Source organism: Amphibalanus amphitrite, unplaced genomic scaffold (genome assembly GCF_019059575.1).
Source record: "Amphibalanus amphitrite isolate SeventyFive unplaced genomic scaffold, NRLGWU_Aamphi_draft 000178F_arrow, whole genome shotgun sequence".
NCBI lineage: Eukaryota > Metazoa > Arthropoda > Thecostraca > Balanomorpha > Balanidae > Amphibalanus > Amphibalanus amphitrite.
In genome coordinates, this window is record NW_024881673.1 from 854,528 (window position 1) to 872,589 (window position 18,062).

At 49.9% G+C, this 18,062-nt stretch overlaps 1 protein-coding gene across 1 annotated transcript in view; it reads left to right on the forward strand.

Annotated features, from left to right (window-relative positions):
* LOC122383974 (BTB/POZ domain-containing protein 10-like) overlaps positions 1-17,723 on the forward strand; it is a 37,445-nt gene extending 19,722 nt beyond the window's left edge. The window contains exons 4-6 of the mRNA XM_043370880.1: positions 5,636-5,731; positions 10,117-10,281; positions 17,498-17,723. Coding sequence (XP_043226815.1) covers positions 5,636-5,731; positions 10,117-10,281; positions 17,498-17,723 — 487 coding nt within the window. The remainder of the gene's footprint in view (positions 1-5,635; positions 5,732-10,116; positions 10,282-17,497) is intronic.
* The last annotated feature ends 339 nt before the right edge of the window (positions 17,724-18,062 follow it).

The window sequence follows — 18,062 nt, forward strand, 5'->3', positions numbered from 1 at the left end:
TTATATTCACAAGATCTTGTTCATTTGGGTAGTGACTTGTGCACCATTACTTATACAGTTGATCTTTGTATAACCTCGTGGGGGTTGTCCGGAGGCCGCTCCATCGCAGTCTGCTTATCTTTACTGTTTTGTTTATACCCTGATCCGCTGTTCCCCGCTCCACGGGGGTGTCGTTTTCGGGACATCAGACCGTGATAACCCAGCCTCGTCCCGCTCAAGCTTTATTACCGAAAGTAACTCGCATACTTTGCTTCGGTGGTTCTCTGGGATGTGCGGCTTATACGGCGAAGTTTATATGCGCGGGAACAATTGGACTTTTATTGCGACCAAATGCCGTGCTGGTGCGGTGCTTTTGTCCGTCCTGATTTAAGAAGGCCTGAATTCGTTGAGTCGTGTCTCGTGTTGTCTGCTGTTCTGTCTGAGTCGTCTTCTTCTGGATTTCTAACTGCTGTAATTGGGGTCTTCTTTCGGAGCGCTAGGTAGGTAGTGGACCAACCAGCTACTGCAAAATTATTTGCTTTGGAAGCCGAGACTTTTGATTGAAAACGATGCTGGAAATGATTTTCTCGAGAATACTGCTGAAATGAATTGAATGCGAGCGTGGGTTTGACTTATAACGATTGACGTCCGACGAATTCCTGCATTTAATATTGCGAAGAGCCAACGATAAATGAGGCATTGGTAATGGTGCCTGAGAATATCGATACTGTTTTATTGGAGCTCTTCTGGTGCATTTGCAGATCACGCAAAGCACACACGTAAAAAAGCAATGCGTATTGTCAGATTGAGCTGGTAATGGCCAGGATGTGCCTAGAGCAACACGGGATACAGTGCTCTTTTTGTTGATTTTTTTTTTCATCATAGATCGTAACTGCCATTGAAAATTGGAAAGCAATGATGAAATAAAGTGTCGCCTTGAAGTTTCAAACATTTGTCATAAATTTGTAATAGAACCGAAAAATGCGCTATTATGCGAAAGTTGTGAGTGTATGCTTTGCCGTCATGTGCTCATCATAACTGTGCTCACCTGTCCTATTCCGTAGCGAATTGAGCCTTTGACCTCTGATTATTCCCGGCCGGACCAGTGTGCACCGTGTCCGCTCCACCGGGGTCACGACCTTCCCTCTGTTTCGCCGCCACGTGTTCCATTCGAGGTCCGGAGCTGTCGTAAAACCGGCGCCGAAAATTGTTACCCAACTCATCAGGACCGGAGCAGGAACAATCCGTGAAACAGTGCTTCGGTCATTGCGGTGGACGGCTGGGCTCAGTACGCCCCGCTTTAGCTGACGCGCCACGGGAATCCACTTTGGCTGACGGCATTCGACGAGTTTCGGGTTCGTTGGAGAGCGGCCGCCGATCGGCCCGCGGGCGCCAAACCGAATTGAAAAAGTTTGCTGGTCCGATCAGTGACGCTGGTGTTACCATTAGCGTTGTTAGCGGCCAGCTGGCGTCCGACGGCCCCGAGCATGTGCAAAAGGCGATCAGACAATCCGTACGGTTTTGACCTGATTATGGGAAGGAGAAGCCGAAAACAAGCTGCTGAGACAAAATTGTATGTTGAAGTATCCGTAAAAGATGTAGATAAAACTGATGCCTTGTTGACTTAGTACCGGAAGATCTGCCTAATACACATGTCTTATTAAAATGAGCTTAGCGTTTATCCTCTCTTTTTATAATCTAATTTTCAAGATATGAAAACTATATGAAAATGTTTCAGTGGCGACACCTTTTTCAATTCATTGCATGCCCTTTATCGCGAAACGTCAAACATGTAATCTTATTTGTTACAATGGTTACAACAAAACCAAAATGGTCACCGTTGCCGATGCCGGACAACCGTGTGATTCTCGAGCATTTCTGCTGGGTACCATGCTTATTTCTACTTTCCAAACAGCTTTTGAAATCGACTGTGTTAATACTGTTTGACATTTCGTGGAATGGCGCGCAAAACTATTCTCCGAATGCACTTGACTCATTAATGCCGTGACGCGCTATGAAATGATGGCGTGTTCGAAGGCCAATTATTCATACATTTCCGCTGGTCAGACATGAGACTGAAGCCTTTGACCTATGGGAGTTGACGGGGACCTTCGGGGAAAACAGCATTCCGGTCACTTCCGACAGTGCATTTACGGGTTTGTTAATGTAGTTGACTGCAATAACTAAATACGCCGTGTCCAAGAAACTAACTTTGCCACGCTATTGCAACTAAGACCAGTAAAGCGCCTCACTGTTTAGGCGTTGCACGCACGTTTTAACAGACATGTATGCACTCACAGTTGAGGGGGTTGTCTGTCTCATGGTCAGGAAGTTGTGACCGTGTTCGCGACCCTGTCCGTCCGCTTGGTCCGTGGTTCTGGATGGCGGGGGCGTCGGTCGATTTCACTCAGTATCGCGAGGAGTGGGCGCAGGGCTACCTGGCGACGACGCACAACAAACGGGCCATTGCACTTGTTACCCTGATGGTGGAAGTGGAATCAGTACTAACAGAGACGCTGCCACTGATCAACTGTCAGCTGTTGACTGCATCGGCAACTGTCCTGAATCGGTACTCCTTACACTGGTCTGGAACTGATACTGGCCTTTTGCCACCGATTTTTCAATAATTGATGGGTCCATGAGCATTGATCAGCTCGTTCAACGAGTCTCCCGATATGGCGATCTCCTAAGCTCTTCCCTGAACAGCTCCCAGCGCGCCCCTACCACCAACCCCTCGAGCGCTGTGCGACTTCTGATGGGCCTGTGTCAGACAGCTCTGGTTTGGCCTTCTCCTGTGCAGGCGCCTCCTGATGGCCCCTGGGTGTGGATGGTGATTGCCAACTCGATTGATATCTCAAGCTGCGGATGGTCGAATCGGAACCGGAGTTAGCTTAGCCCTGAGAATGTCAGGTCAGGGCGATGTTCTATTTGTATTTGCTGTGCAGTCTTCACTACCTTCAACACGGAAGGTCCCAAACAACTCAAACTGAATCACAATATCGGTCTTTCCATTTCATCAACTACTTTGATCGCCTACATAATGTCACGTTTGCAAGTGATTGCTGCATCATTGGGGCCATCGGATCCGCCGTACCTGTTCTCCGTCTATCGTCGCCCCGCCCTGCCTTCTGACTCGCTCTTTCCGTATTCCCCCTACATTTTCGTGGCCTGATAGGCGAGCGCCCGGGATGCCGCGATTTCCAGACATTCAAATCGAGTTAGACGTCTCCTTTGATGTTCAAAGCTGTTATTTCAGCCTGTTGTTTACCACACTCGGGGATAATTAGTGCGAACTCCGAGTGGCTTTGTCGTAAAGTAGGCTGATGAGCCATCAGCCTTAACGTCCAGCTGAGCGAAAATGACAAACTTTTGCAAAGTTTTATCAACGCACGTGCAGGTTTCTTCGAGGCCAAATGTGAGCCATTTAAAATGATAAATTTAAATTTAACGTGCTATTTGAAATGTCTAAAATTAAATTTCTTGCAGACATGTGCATGGATCCGAGTGATGGATCTATGATCTCGGTGGATCTCGAAGCAAACTGCAGGCTAGGATATATGATCCCACCGGATCCGGCGTGAAAAATCTAATCTGGATCTATGATCTCATAGGATCTGACGATAAACCAAGAGCATGAATCTACATATGATCCGAGTGGATCCCACCATGCTCAACATTTGAAATCAGGTTTCCAAGTGTTTCAACGTCAATAAGCGCCACAAAACTATGGATAATGACGTGCAATCACATAAAATCACTAAAACAGAACGTTTGTGAGCTGCAACGAGTGATTTTCTGGGATTTCTGAGTTGACAAAAAAGTAAATGGGGTCTATGATCTCACTGGATCTCAAGCAAAAAATTAGACTCGGATCTACTGCGGATCCGAAGGTTGGGACTTGAATTGTGAAAAACCGCCCGCCCGCCGCCAAACGCAAAACCGCAAAACGCAAACGCAAACTTCGCAAAAAAACAATCGCCCGTCCGCCGAAAACCGCAGAAAAAAAAACGCCACAAAAAACGCCCGTCCGCCGCAAAACGCAAACACAGCCGCCGCAAAAAAAACGCATCGCCCGCCGCCAACCGCGCAACGCCGCAATAAACGGCCGGCCGCCGGCAACCGCAAAACGCCGCAAAAAACGGCCGCCCGCCGCAAACCGCCGCTAAAACGGCCGCCCGCCGCCAAACGCAAAAACACCCGCATCGCCCGCCCGACCGCCGCCAAACACAAAAACCGCAAAAAACGTAAACACCGCCGCAAAAACGCCCGCAACGCACGCCCGCCCGCCGCCAACCGCAAAGCGCCGCAAAAAACGGCCGCCTGCCGCCAAAACCGCAAAAATAGCCGCCCGCCGCCAAACGCAAACACCGAAAAAAAAAACGCAAACACCGCCGCAAAAACGCCCGCCGTAGGCAAAACGCAAACACTGACGCATTAAGACAAATATGGCGCTCTGCGGCAAATGTGGTGCATTCATATCTGCCGTTTAAGCAGCCATCCCTTAATTACAGCGCACACTAATCGTCCAATGTTCGACAAAGTTAGGCATATTCTGCGATTTGCGGCAAAAATGGCGCATTGAGACAAACGTGGCGCACTGCAACAAACGTGGCGCACTCGTTCCTTTCGCTTAACAATTCATCCACCCACCAAATTCTAGCCCAATCGGACTTAAACTTACAAAGTTATGTACATTTGAATATTTCACTATAAAATATCTCCGCAACGGAGGTGCCCAGATTTGCACGTGTGCCACGTGACCACCGGTGGTGCAAGCAGGACTTGTCCCCTCACTGATTGCACCATTTCAGTGTTCCTGGCTTGTGCTGTTTTCGTACTATAAGGCCACAAGTCGGCAAACACACGATAATCTGGGAGGTACGCGACTCAAACACGTGGCCACGTGGCACGTGCCGGACTAGACTCGGATCTATGATCCCTGCGGATCTCTCGATAAATTTAAGACTGGATCTATGATCCCTACGGATCCGAGATCCGGATCCGTGGGATCAGATCCCGGATCCATTTTCTCGGATCCATGCACATGTCTGACTTCTTGTATATACTACATATATGTTTATCGAGAGTTCCGTTTTCATTTTTGTAAATGGTCCGCTTTATCGCTCACTTTCAACATGAATAGGCCCTTAACTGGAATATTAGCAATTGTTGCCCCGTTCATCCATATACCATAATTCTAGCAGCGCGCTTCGACACAGCGAATATCCAATGACTGGGAATTTCGTTTGTCACTTACCATTAACTGTCTGGCATTAACGCGCAGTTGAACGCTGCGCCCCCGCTATATATCCTCGGAACTGTGGCTGTTTGATGTCAGTGTAAATCTTTGTCCGAACCGAATGCCAGTTCCGGGTATACGAGTGTCATCAGACTGGGTGTCTTGTTATATTATACATATAATATAAGCGCGAAACATTAACTCAACGGTTGTTTACTGTTTAATATTGTATTATGTTGTATGTCGTATATTGTATTCGGCGCTGCGCTGTGTTTGCAGCGTCTTTCCTGAATTATTTTCATGCAGACTTTTGTCTGGCCTTCCCCGCTATATCGAGTCCCTGCTAATGAGCCCTTCACCACACCGCCCGCGGCTGTGCCTGACCGGGCCTCTGACGTACTCTGTCTTTGTCCTCAGGTCGTCCCCCAAACCAAAGCCGTGCCTGGTTCGACGGCGCAGCTCGGACTCCCCCACTCCCGGCACATCGTCTCCCATGTCTTCTCAACGGAACAGGTGGGTGCTGCTGTCGATAGGCCCCCCCCCCCCGGGTGGAGCGTGGACCCCCCGCCTCCCGGGTGGAGCATGGTGTGTCCAATTGGGTGGTGGTTGACTTGACTGCTGGGTTGTGACATTTCGATTATGAATTACATGATGTCAAAGGCTCGAGTTAATTGAAGACGAGTGCATTAGGCTGGCTGGATGGAATATTGCCTTGGGCGACGGCCTGAACAGAAGCAAGATTTTTCCGTTGGAAGTATTTGCTGAACTGTATGTGTCAATCGCTCTGCTAGCCCGCCTTGTTTTCGGGACACAGTTGTGTTTCTTATGATCTGTTATTTTCTCTCAGAAGCAGACCCGCTTCCAATTCTGCTGTTTTATTACATTTCCACCCCATTTGACCTTTTGCTGCCCTCTGTTGAGATGAACGCTTTTCGCCGTTCTTTTTTCGCGTCTCGTTGGCACTCTTCTCCAGCCGCGGTCTACGTTTTGTGTCATAATGGACACAGAAGAGCGACCTTCTGAAGTCTTTTCTTCTCCGACGGCCGTGCGCCATTTACGTTTATGATGGCCCCCTATGCGCGTTGAGCGGGTGTTAAGCGACGCTTCGTATGCGGTGCTTAGGACGCGCTTCGTGTGCGGACGCTGGTGATGGCACCGCCGGTTCAGTGGCCTTCCGCTCCCTCCGTGACAGCGCGTGCCACTGAGCTGCGTGCCGTGGGAAAAAGGTTCGGTGGTGCATATTAATAACTAGATGGGATCTGCGGTGGGCTTCGCTGAGCTCCTTAAACGATAGGACTTTGGGTCTGGTATTATGAACGCAGTTAATGAAAATATGATTCGATGAAGCTTATATAACTATTTTAGAATTGAAATATTCGATCAGCGCTTATAAAGTTTCCATGCAGTATTTGAAGAGTGTTCTTATGGTACATTAAAATCGTCATTCACAACTGCTGTATGTTTTACCATATTGTAATATTGCCTTCAACATAGCTTTTCAGCAATTTTTCAAATAGCGCTCCAGTTTTAGCCAAACAGCTCAACTGGCGCTAGACACACTTGATCTGCCAGATGGTGCCAAATAATGTCCATTTGTCTCGCTTTACGACCAAATTACAGCATTTTGAGCCAGCCTCTGTTGTACGTGATGAATGGGACACTTCATTTCAATTTACGACTCATTTACATGTGGATTTATGGAGTCGTGGCGACCAAAACAGAGTGAGTTGCTCTCCATGGAGAAATGATTGCTCGCCAAGCCACTTAACATCTAGCTTGACGTCACGGTAATGATTGTGGATGAAATTAAGTGTTTGACAACAACGAAGCTTGAGGTTGTTGATACTGTGTTGTTTGTTATAGTAGAAGAGTCCGTTTACGCTCAGTGTCATTCCGTCCGGTGCTTTTCATCTTAATGACGCCTCGCACCTCTGTAAGCTCGCAAGTCGCAAGACAAGATCCAATAAGTGGACCGCTCTGTGGTCGACTGGGTATTTTATCCGGTGTCCAGGCTCATCACGGCGCATTGGGCCATTTTGATAGCCCGGTTGTTGATGCCAGTCCAGTCGCTGTTATGTTTACGTCTGCGGAGTGTTTCACTGGGGAGCAGCGGCAGTAGCAGCAGCGGCCTCCTCAGCGGTGGCCCTGCTGCCCTGATCGTCTCCAAAGCCGGCGGCCGCGGCGCGTGTCCCGTCGGCTTTGGCCCCGGCGACCCGCCGCTCGGCCCGAGTCTCAGTCCAATTACAAGTCACACGACTACCGGCTTAATGGCTTAATAGGGCCTCGAGCACGTCAGGTCGGCGTCCCTAGACGCTGCGGCGGTCGGGAACTCACTGACACGCGGCTGCCACTGGGAATTTCCCCAGTGGTGCCCGCTAATGTCGCTGAGAACTGGTGTCCAGAGGAGATGGCCCGCCTCAATGGGTCAGTTAGGAAGGGTGTTTGACGAGAGACGGGGTAACCAGTGGTTTTGGACGGGTCACACTGGGTCACGGGTCACCCTGGGTATAGCTTCTGGAGTTCCAGATTAAAAGAGTCGTGACTGGTGGTAACACTCGTTTTGCGAGCTCGATAAGATTAACTTATGTCCATGTAACTGCTTAGCATGGCCTAGATGTCTAGACGGCTTGGGTGTTACTGCTTTTATCTAGCTTTTATAAGTACATTTTTGGCATCTTCCACTCGAGGTCAGCAGCAGAACGCCGCCGCCGAGGTCACCAGCCGAGTGCTGGTGTCTGGCAGTCGCTGCTGTCGCCAGCCGGGTGTCGCCGGCAGCCCTTCGTCAGCCGGTTCCTTCCGTGGCATGCGAGCGTCGGACGTCGGGCGGGCTGCCAGCGCAGCACTAGCTCTCCCTCCCTTCCTCTCTGCTCTCTCTCCTTCCCTATCTGCTCTTCTCCTTCCCTCTGCTTCGTCCGGCCGACCGAGAGTGGACGGAAGAGCGACGGATGACAGGACACGTTCCGGCCCGCCAAATATCCGCTGCTCTGTGTACGGCGCTAATGGCCTCGGCTGCCGAGACCGACCGAGCTGGCTCGCAGCGCCCGATCGGACCGATCGCCAGCGCGGCCGCCGTGTAATGACTCGGGATGACTGGACCGACTCCGGCGGCGGTATGGAGGGGATCAGCGGACGCGCCCGGCTAATGACTCGCCGGTCGGCCGGCCGACTCAGTCTCCCCAGCTCGGCGTGGATCAGTCTCCCCGGCCGGCGCCGAGGCTGTGAGCACTGAGCGGGCGCTGCTGCCGCGGCCGATCCGGTAGGATTAGGGGCGCCCAGGGGCGCCGGCGCCCTGTCAGAGCCGATGACTCTCCGGCGGGCTCCCGCGGCGCCCAGCGGCGCTAGGATGACGCCGGGATGGCGTGCGCCGGATCGGGTGATGGGTTGGCGTGACGTGAGGCTGATGGGAGAGAGGCCTGGTGCGAGAGGTATGATTGCTGAGAGTGGGGTGGGGTGGAACCGAATCGGGCCAGATTCCCGGTGGTCGTATGGATTCCGAATGACTGACAAAGATGCTGGTTGCGAGAGCCATCCCAGGGCGTAAATACATGGCTATCTTACAATATGTGCCTTCAGTTATTCATTAAATTATCCATGTCAGAAGTCAGATGCCACAACACTCACTCGCCCGTCATGGCGGTCGGCCGTCGGGACATGTAGCTTTCTTGCGGTACAGTATACCACTTCAGGCGCTGCTACCAACGCCATCTATCGGGAAGAATATAAGTAATGCCGAGCTGCTGCTTTACACGACTGTTATCGAACGCTGTTTTTCTAACAAGTTAAGCTTGCTAATTAGTTCAAGCTCTGGATTCTCAGAGTTATTGATATAAAACATGAATGAAAGATGTTAACGGACACGCCCCTCACCTATCTGATAAGCTCAACTTTTTCCCTTAAAAATCCAACTTTGTGTTGCTTTGTATTGGGACAGTTCACAAAATGGAATCATCTTACCTTGCGAATTGCCTAATCATTTCCACGATGATGATATTAACATGGTAGGCACGACTTTCAGTCTCATAATGTCCCCATTCTTCATTTGTATTAGCCGGCTACAGCGCCTGTAGTCGCCTAATACAGATACAAATTTCCATTGTCATTCAGCCTTTATTTGTGTTGATTTATTTTGCGGTAGTTACTGATGGCGTCCAAGCCTTTGTAGGTGCCGGACAGCTCATCAGCCCTGTAACATTGATCGTGTTACGGCATTGACTTGCCGTCACACGCATATATACAGTCATGCCAGAGTCCTATGTCTCACCATCGTGTGATAGAAACGTGCCTGTCGCCGCCCTCTCATCGCGCCTGTGACCTGCCACCGACATATGGGCTGCCTGCGTTCGGTAACATTGGTACCATGTCCGGGTCCGTTGGTTATCGCCCTGTCATTGACTGCATCCGCACCGCTAGTGGCCTGTGCCTGTCATCTACATAGCAACATATCCGGTAACTACCAGGAATATGGCACCTCGTCACATCCTATCCTGCTGCCTACATCCTGTACCAGGAACGTGACGCCCTATCGCTACCAACAGTCAACACTCTGACGACCGGATTGCGACCTTTGCGGACTGGATGATCCGATTGGTAAGGGGTAGGTGCTGGTATGCGGTTTTAACGAGACTACCTGACACGGAACATGGCGCCACCTATGATTTATATTTTTTAGCTTGGAAGATTTATAAGTTTGTCTGGTCACCTCTGTTTGTCATCTTACTCTGCGTCACCTGGCTTTTGCGTCGATAAGTACTGCTGTGTCGATATGTCCGTTGTAGCTACGTTTTAGTCAACAGCTGAAAGATTCACCCACTCACCAATGCCCAAATGGTGTCCTTCCGTTCTTTTCCAGCATTGTAATTCAGCAATACTCACCAACTCTCTCTCCCCTGTCCCCTCAGAGACACGCTGGGTGCCTCGATGGCCAGCCCGTCGCGCCACCACAGCGGCGGACAGCCAGAGGTCATCAGCAGCTCCGGTGACCGAGTCACCCTCGTCGTCGACCACACCCGCTTCATTGTCGACCCGAGCCTCTTCACACGCGAGCCCAACACCATGCTCGGCAGGTGAGTTCAGTTCGATCGGTCAGTTGCCTGTCGATCGGAGTCTAATGAACGACAGAGAAAGGTCTAGCTCGTATGTAAGGTGCCTGTCGATCGGAGTCTAATGAGAGACTGAGAAAGGTCTAGCTCGTGTGTAAGTAGTGAGTTTCGATATATTAGATGGTCCTCAGTGTCTGGAATATCCAGTTCTCAGCCTCGCTATCCTCAGTTGGAGCGTTTGACTTATTGGAGTGTCGCTAAAAGTGTCGGCTGTTATGCGCTTTCGAGAGGGTGAGATTAAGATGAAAGAGTCCATTGATCTGGTAGTTCGTCATCTTTTTGCTGGAGCCTTTGAAAATAGATGGTGTCTGCGTAAAATATGATCATTAAAGGAACACTTTGCTTTAATACCATGCATGAGTCATCCAGGCTACTGTTAAATGGGAAAATAAGACATTGTTGGTATTTCAGTTGCTCTGTCATAATTATGAACATATATTTAAGCAATATTATAACGACTTTGCGCCGTTCACGCATGTTAACCCGGCGGCCGCTGGGCCTCCGCGCCACCCGCCGGCCGCTGGGGGGGGGGGGCATAAAGTTGCCCCCCCTTTACTTCTGCGACGATATCGTCGCAACGCGAAGAGATAGAGAAGCGAAACTTTGCACACATCTTCCTGAATACCTAGCCGAGGTTGTGTCCAAATTTGGTGTCGATCCCATTCGAAATGACGTCACAGTGACTTCATAAGTGAAATTATAGATTTGCGACTCTCATATTCCTCACGATACAGCACATATATGGGACCGAATGTTAAGGACCGATTATTGGTCAGAAACTAGATGGAAGTGTAGTAAGATGTTTTAGGATGACAGCAGGTGCTGTCTAGTTCATTTACAGTCGAGTTTCATGCTCAGCGTCATCAGAAACGGTCCATATCGGAAAACGACAAAACTTTATGACGTCACTGTGACGTCATCCTAGGTGCTACAACCACTAAACTTTCCTCAAACATTGCCTAGGTATTCATTTGAAGCTATGCCAAGTTTCACGTTCGTAGCTCATCAGGTTTCGGAGATATTTCACAAAACGTAAAGGGGGGGGGCAACTTTATGCCCCCCCCCCCCCAGCGGCTCGTGGGTTAAAAAAGTATGGTTAAATCTTGATAGCACGAGTAATTTTGGCAGCATCGGAGGACTGTCTAAACGCGCGCGTGATTTCAGTTTTTTAAGTAAAACGTCGGTATAACAGAAATTAATCCCGGGAATAATATTTGTTAATCAGACTTTTTCTTTCCGTGGTGGAGCCCGAATGGTTTCACAAGAAGCTGCTCGCTGAAAAAATAAATATTGGCCTGCATTGAGATTGAAGGTAACACAGGCACCGAAGGCAACACAGAGCTAAATCAAATTCAGAGAGAGCTTTGAGACGCCTTCTTATTTTATTTTTTTTAAATCTCATAGGCCCACTGCTTTGTCCGATCACTCAAAGGTGATGCTCATTAATGCAGAAAATGGATACAAATGGTACATACAGACAGCGAGAAAAAACTGCAGTTTGCTCTCCCAAGAACTGGCGAACAGAGAAGCAGAAGGTGTTCCAACCAACACAAGGAAGACCCAGAATGGGCTGTAGCCACTTGAGATAGGCGCAGCGCAGGCCAAGTGTCTGGTAGGTATACCCAGGCAAACATGATACAGAGATGATGGAATAGACCAGAGCTTGTAAATGCGCGTTTTCAGTATACGGTTCTCACAGAAGGCGGCCCTGGCTGCATAAGTTCTTTACAAGTACTGCAAGAGGGCCTGCATATGAATATAAGAGACTGAGCGAGACATTGTACAATCCACTTATACCACTATTGCATTTCCTAATTGGCGCTATTAATTTGATTAAACAGTACACACTTCGTTATTAACAAGTGTTTCCCCGAAAAGAAAACCAAGCCCCGTTTCTTTTCCCAATCCCTCAATGTAGCCCTTTTAAACAGACGGGCTGAGCGACGAACGGCGCAAAGTCGTTATAATAAATGTAATCGGACCGCCTCCTCGGTACACCAGGCATTATTCGGTGTGCCTTGCCAAGGGTGTTTATATTTAATGCACTCGCAGGCTCGTGCATTAAATGCAAAAATAACACTCATTTCATTCGTGTTATTTTTGAAAATATTAACCTCACTTCGTTCGGTTAATATTTTAGGAAAAATAATGCCCTCACTCCGTTCGGGCATTATTTAAAACACCCTTGGCTAGGCACACCGAATAATACCTGGTATACCGAGGACGCGGTCCGATTAAATATATATTATTCGCCGTTTCGAGGCATATATTTACCTATAGTTAATATAGTTAGCTGGAGGATTGCCGACCTGTTCAAAGGAGCTCTTTGAAGTTATTTTTGGCTTGCCGTTATTGTATTTCTTAAGAGACTCAATTTGTACATATTATTATTCCTTTCTTTTTTCGTGGAGCACGGACGCACATGTCTGAAAAAGATTGTGCCTTCCGATTTATTGGCCTTTGACTTGAAGGTTTGCATGTCTTACAAGTTTGCATTTCTTATGTGTGTAACCTTTTTCTTGAGTGCTGGTAATGACAGGATTTCGAGAACAGGATCTGAAGTTGTTTTCGCGACCAATCATTTTATTATACTCGTATGTATTTCAAAGGATACTTTGTTGAATATTCGAACATGGAGTTATTTACCGTGAACCTTATTCGGCGGACGGTCTGCTTTTTCGGTGCTATCCGACTGCCGGAGGCGCCACACAGTCGACAATTAACCCCAGACTGCAGCATAACTAACTCGGCCACTTGGCTGATTAGACAGAGCGCTGCAAATTACGCCAAATGGCCGGCGCCGTGTGCCTTATGGGCTCTTCGTAGTTAATATCCGCTGTTCATGGGCCGTTTGGCGCTGTGAGTGTGTGAAGGGATGGGGATGCAGGCACTACCAGGTCGGGCGGAGCGGAGAGATGGCTGTTCCGGGAACCAGCACTTAGTGGTCTGCGATAGCGATAGGGTACCGACTCGCCAATAGCCAATGACCCAGCCCAATTGGTATAAATGGGGTCCGTTCTCTCCGCTTTTTCTCGCCACCAATGCTGTTATCGGCGTGCCGGCTATGGGGTGGTGTTCTGCCGAATGCGGTAATGAAGGCAAATTGGGTGGCGTCGTCGGATTTATGACAAAAAAAGACGTGTACGAGCAGCATTGAGCACATGCAGGTCGCAAGGAGATTATTTTGTCTCGCATCTATGTATCTCTCCAAGTCCAATGGGTACCAACTACCAAAGTATGTTGTTCTCGTTAGCTAAAAGGCAAAATATTTTGATGAAATGGTTTTCTCACTTGATGTCGATAACCAAGGCATTCCAAACACTGTTCAGCCCTTAGCAGCAGCATCGATGGTGGTATTACAATGCTCACCAATACGCACCGTCTCTGCCTTCTGTCTCTCGGCTTCCGGCGATCAGCCGCCGTTTGACCCGTCTCTCTGTCGTCTGCCATCGCTGACATGTTGTGCCGACGGCCATCTCCCGCCTCACTCCATCAGCCGGGGGCCGATCGCGACCCGCCTCTCTCCCACGGCGAGCGCGTGCCATGGCCGCTCCGCCCCCGTCGCTGGCGATGCATCGGCACCGACTCAGCGTCGTCGCTGACGCGTCGTCGATGACCAGTGTCAGCAGGTTTTTTGTCGCGCCTAATGGCCGAATGAATGGTCGGAGGCGTGATTACATATCGGTCGGACGGCTGTGCTGAGTGGCACAGTGCCGGCGGTGATTTGTTAACGGGGTTTCATATTGCCCGACGGTGGTGGCTCAGTTGGTGTCGGGGCGGACAGAGCTGTCCGAGTGACGCTGTCGTCCGGACGCGGCGGCGCGCGCGGCGGTGGTATTCGGCCGCCGTCTCGCGAGAGAAGCGGTGCTTGAGCCGCCAGTCTGCCGGCCCCAGCCGACTCCAATCTCCGAGCGATGGGATTTCATCAGTCATCCGCGATAGCTCAGCCGCGGCCGTTGAAAAATGATGACCGGCCACGCTCGAGATACTGTCGGTAATTGAAACGCCGCGTCGTCCGGCCGGTGGTCTTGTCGCTGTCGATTTGTGACGAGTGATTCGCGTAATAGTGTGTCCGTGCAGCGGCCGGGCCGCTGAGGGATGGCCCCTGAACAGAGCTGAGAGAACGGAGGTTCGGCGGCGCGACGCACGCCAGCCGACTCAAGACAAATGGTCCGATAATTCCCGCAGGATTTGGCTCCGGAGGATAGGCTTTGCACGGCAGTGGACAGTGGACACCCATGGGCTCCAGTGTATTGCTCATATTGCTGAGTCTAAAACTGTGACGCGAAGTCGCTGTTTTGTATTGCCTCCTGCTTTTATATATCTTAGCATTATAGTTCGGGAAGGGCTTAAACTGAAGGTAGAACATGATAGCTTAATGTTAGTATTCAATTAAAAGTTGTTTATTGCTCATCAGATAATTTAATTTTTCACGTTGCTATAGCCTTTTCTTATTAGTCGTGGAATTGAGCGAAGAGTGATGTGCTTTGCAAGCCGTTCCCGAGCTCAAATTGAGCAAGCAGCTGCCGCCGCGGTCTGAGTGGCACACCATGGGAGCTGGAGTGTCCCGCTCTATATGGCTGAGAGCAGGCCGTTTGCAGTCGGGGTCAGATTGCCAGCGGCTCGAGATAAACGTCAAATGGCTTCACAGAACTTGTCCTGGGTCACCTACTTAGGAGTTGATACTATCCTGAATTTCCGTGGAGCAGTTTTGAATGATGTTCATTGTGTGATAAGTGATAACGCTGGTGAGTTTCAAGCTGCTTCACTTCCAAATCACCATCCAAGGCCCAAAGTTAGATGTCTAACTGAGCATATTCATGAGCTGAACACCACACTGGTATGACCAACAATTACCATGTGTAATACGATAGCACCACGTCGTTTAGTAATTCCTCCCACTGGATAACAACTGAAATCCGCCGGATATCCCGTACCGGGTCAGCTCCGGTATCTCGGCAGCAAGCAGGCTGATTGGCCGACGCGATGGCGAGCGATGTCTGCAGCACCCCGCGCAGGCGGCAGCTGTTGTATCCGGCCCGGGCGGCGGCTGCAGTATCCGGCGCAGCCCACGCTCAGCAGCTAACAGGCTGATTGGCCGGTGGCCGGTGGCGACTGCAGCATCCGGCCCTGTCCGTGCTCGGCAGCTAACAGTCTGATTGGCCGGTGGCCGGCGGCGGCTGCAGTATCCGGCGCGGTTCGCGCTCGTTACTGACGACTGGCGATCATCTTCGCTAACTGCCGACAATTAGCGCCCGGCCCGGGTGGAACGCCGGCCGGCAGACTGCTCAGAGAGCCTGGGCGTGCCTGTTCTGCCGGACGGAGCTGGCGGGCGAAATGGTCACACGTATACACTTTTTAACGCTTTTTTGACGTTGCTCTATTTTATCTCATATTAGCACAATTGTGGCCAATCAAAGATCTGTGGTGCATTTTTAAATCAGAGTTTCACTTTGTTTTGTTTCTCTTTAGCTCTTAATTGTTTTTAGACTCTGACTTCTGAAAATATTTAACCCATCCTCGTTACAAACCTAGCTGAATGGCGCCTATATTTATTCGTGGCGAAAATTGTTCACCTTGTTGAAGTTGGTTTGGATTGGTGTGGGGCTACTCGCTGGGAGTTTATTTATGGAGCAATAAACATTGGATCCTCCTTCGCATCTCTTACTCAGGCGTCCATCGAATTTTATTGAATCCCAGACGCTTTTGATAGGTCGTCCAGCAAATCGAATGGTTGAACCTTGATAACCCGTTCCCGTATACCCGTGAAAATTGTTTTATTAGAGCGCAGAAAGCCGTATCAATCTCTCGCATGCCTCTTGTGTCGTTCTTTAAAAGAGTGAACTTCGGCGCTCCCCATGCTAAAGATATTGCAGTTCCGTGCTGAGCTCTTTTAAATTGGTTTGCAATGGTATTTGTGCGCTTACAATTGCTTCTGTCGCTACGCGGTCTCCCCCGTTCTCCTTGCGACTTTAGATGGTTTTATTACAGGTGGCTCGCTCAATTTACGCAGACAGCTTTGAACAGCAAAGACAGCACAGTACATACAGTTTCCAAGCGGGTTTTGTCCTTTTTTAGCTGGCTTCCACCTAAGCTAGCTCCTTTGAACAGGTCATTGCCTTTATCGCTCAAAACTGAACCTCCGGTTGGCATCTGGGCCGAGTATCAGCAAATAGAACTGCACAGAAGCTGCGCTCTTTCTCTGGTCGCCATCATCTATTGAAGTACCGGCCTTCTATGTGCGCGCACTGCGCAGGATGAGTGCCAAGAATTCGAGCGGTCAAGCGGTAGCTTCAGTGCTGCCACGCGCACCCACCCACTTTCCCAACGGAGTGTTCTCAGTAGGAATGAAATGGATGAAGACGTTTGGGTCTCTCCACGGTACTAGAGCGGCAATTTGGAGAATCTATCGTGTCGTGAGAAGGTAGTCAAGACGTTCGGAGAAGACCTGCGCACGATGCTGCGATGCATATGCAAAGGGGTATTGGATACGCGGAAGCCATGCAAAAGATTGTGTTGCATGAAATATTCAGTGAGCAGCGTCCGTTGAACGGGGCAATGGTCGTTTGGTGAAGTCAAAGTCGAAGGCTACAGGGTTTATTGCATTTCTTATTCACCTTTCCCACTTTAATATCAGCTATTCGGTCCACATCGAACCCTATGACGGTATCCAGAATTCAGATTGTGGTGTGTGACCGGTTTCCAAATGCATGACTGTATGCATGTCTGAGCTCAGTTCCTGTAATGTGTTATTTTCGGTCCATTCCGCCTGCCCAGTCACCTGATGCAGCTGTGCTGGGCTGTTGGGCTGAGCTGCTCTGATGTCATGATACCAGAGAAACGATGAACTGGATACCCTGTCCGACTTAATTGATCATTTCAAGTGTGTAGTTTTTTATTCGACGATACTTTGTGGTCCAATTAGCCAGAATCCCGTTTTATCGGCATTTTGACGAAACCGACACGCTTTTTATAGGTCTGTCCACTGCCTCCCACCCAAATATTCGTCCAACCTCTCTATCGCTTCTCCACAGAAAATACCTAGATACGTGTCTCATACGCCTCTACGATAAAATATTTCCCCTTTCTACCCAATACCCATTTATGTCAATCTCCCCACACTCCTTGGCCTAACCTTCCCCCTATTGGACTAACCTTCCCCCTATTGTCTCACCGACAGAATGTTCTCCTCGGGCCTGGAGTTTGTACGCACCAACGAGCGCGGCGAGTACAACGTGGCCGAAGGTATCAGCTCGTCCGTGTTTCGGGCCGTACTCGAGTACTACAAGACGGGCGTGGTGCGCTGTCCGCCCTCTGTCAGCGTGCCGGAGCTGAGAGAGGCCTGTGACTACCTGCTGGTGCCCTTCAGTGCCGACGTGGTGCGCTGCAAGAACCTGCGTGAGTAGAGTGGGAGGGGAGGGTATATAGCGAGGTGTGGTGTGGATCGGAGGGTCCCATAAGTAAGGCGATACGGAGAGTACGGCATGAGAGTTAGATACGCTGTTGGGCGCGTAATGGCTCCGCTGTTGGCGTTCTCCAAAGTCCGAACAAATCGGAGTTGTCCTGCGTTAGTACGACTCCACTTTAAGGGAGATCAGGAGAAATCTTTAGGGAATTCGACCTTACGGCGTGGTGAGGGCAACCTGGGTGGTGCGACTTTGTGGCACGTCGAGACAGTGCCGTTGTCCATGATAGCGTTTGCGTTTGTGTGGCGTCGTGGCACACAGGAAGGGCGGAGAAGGGGG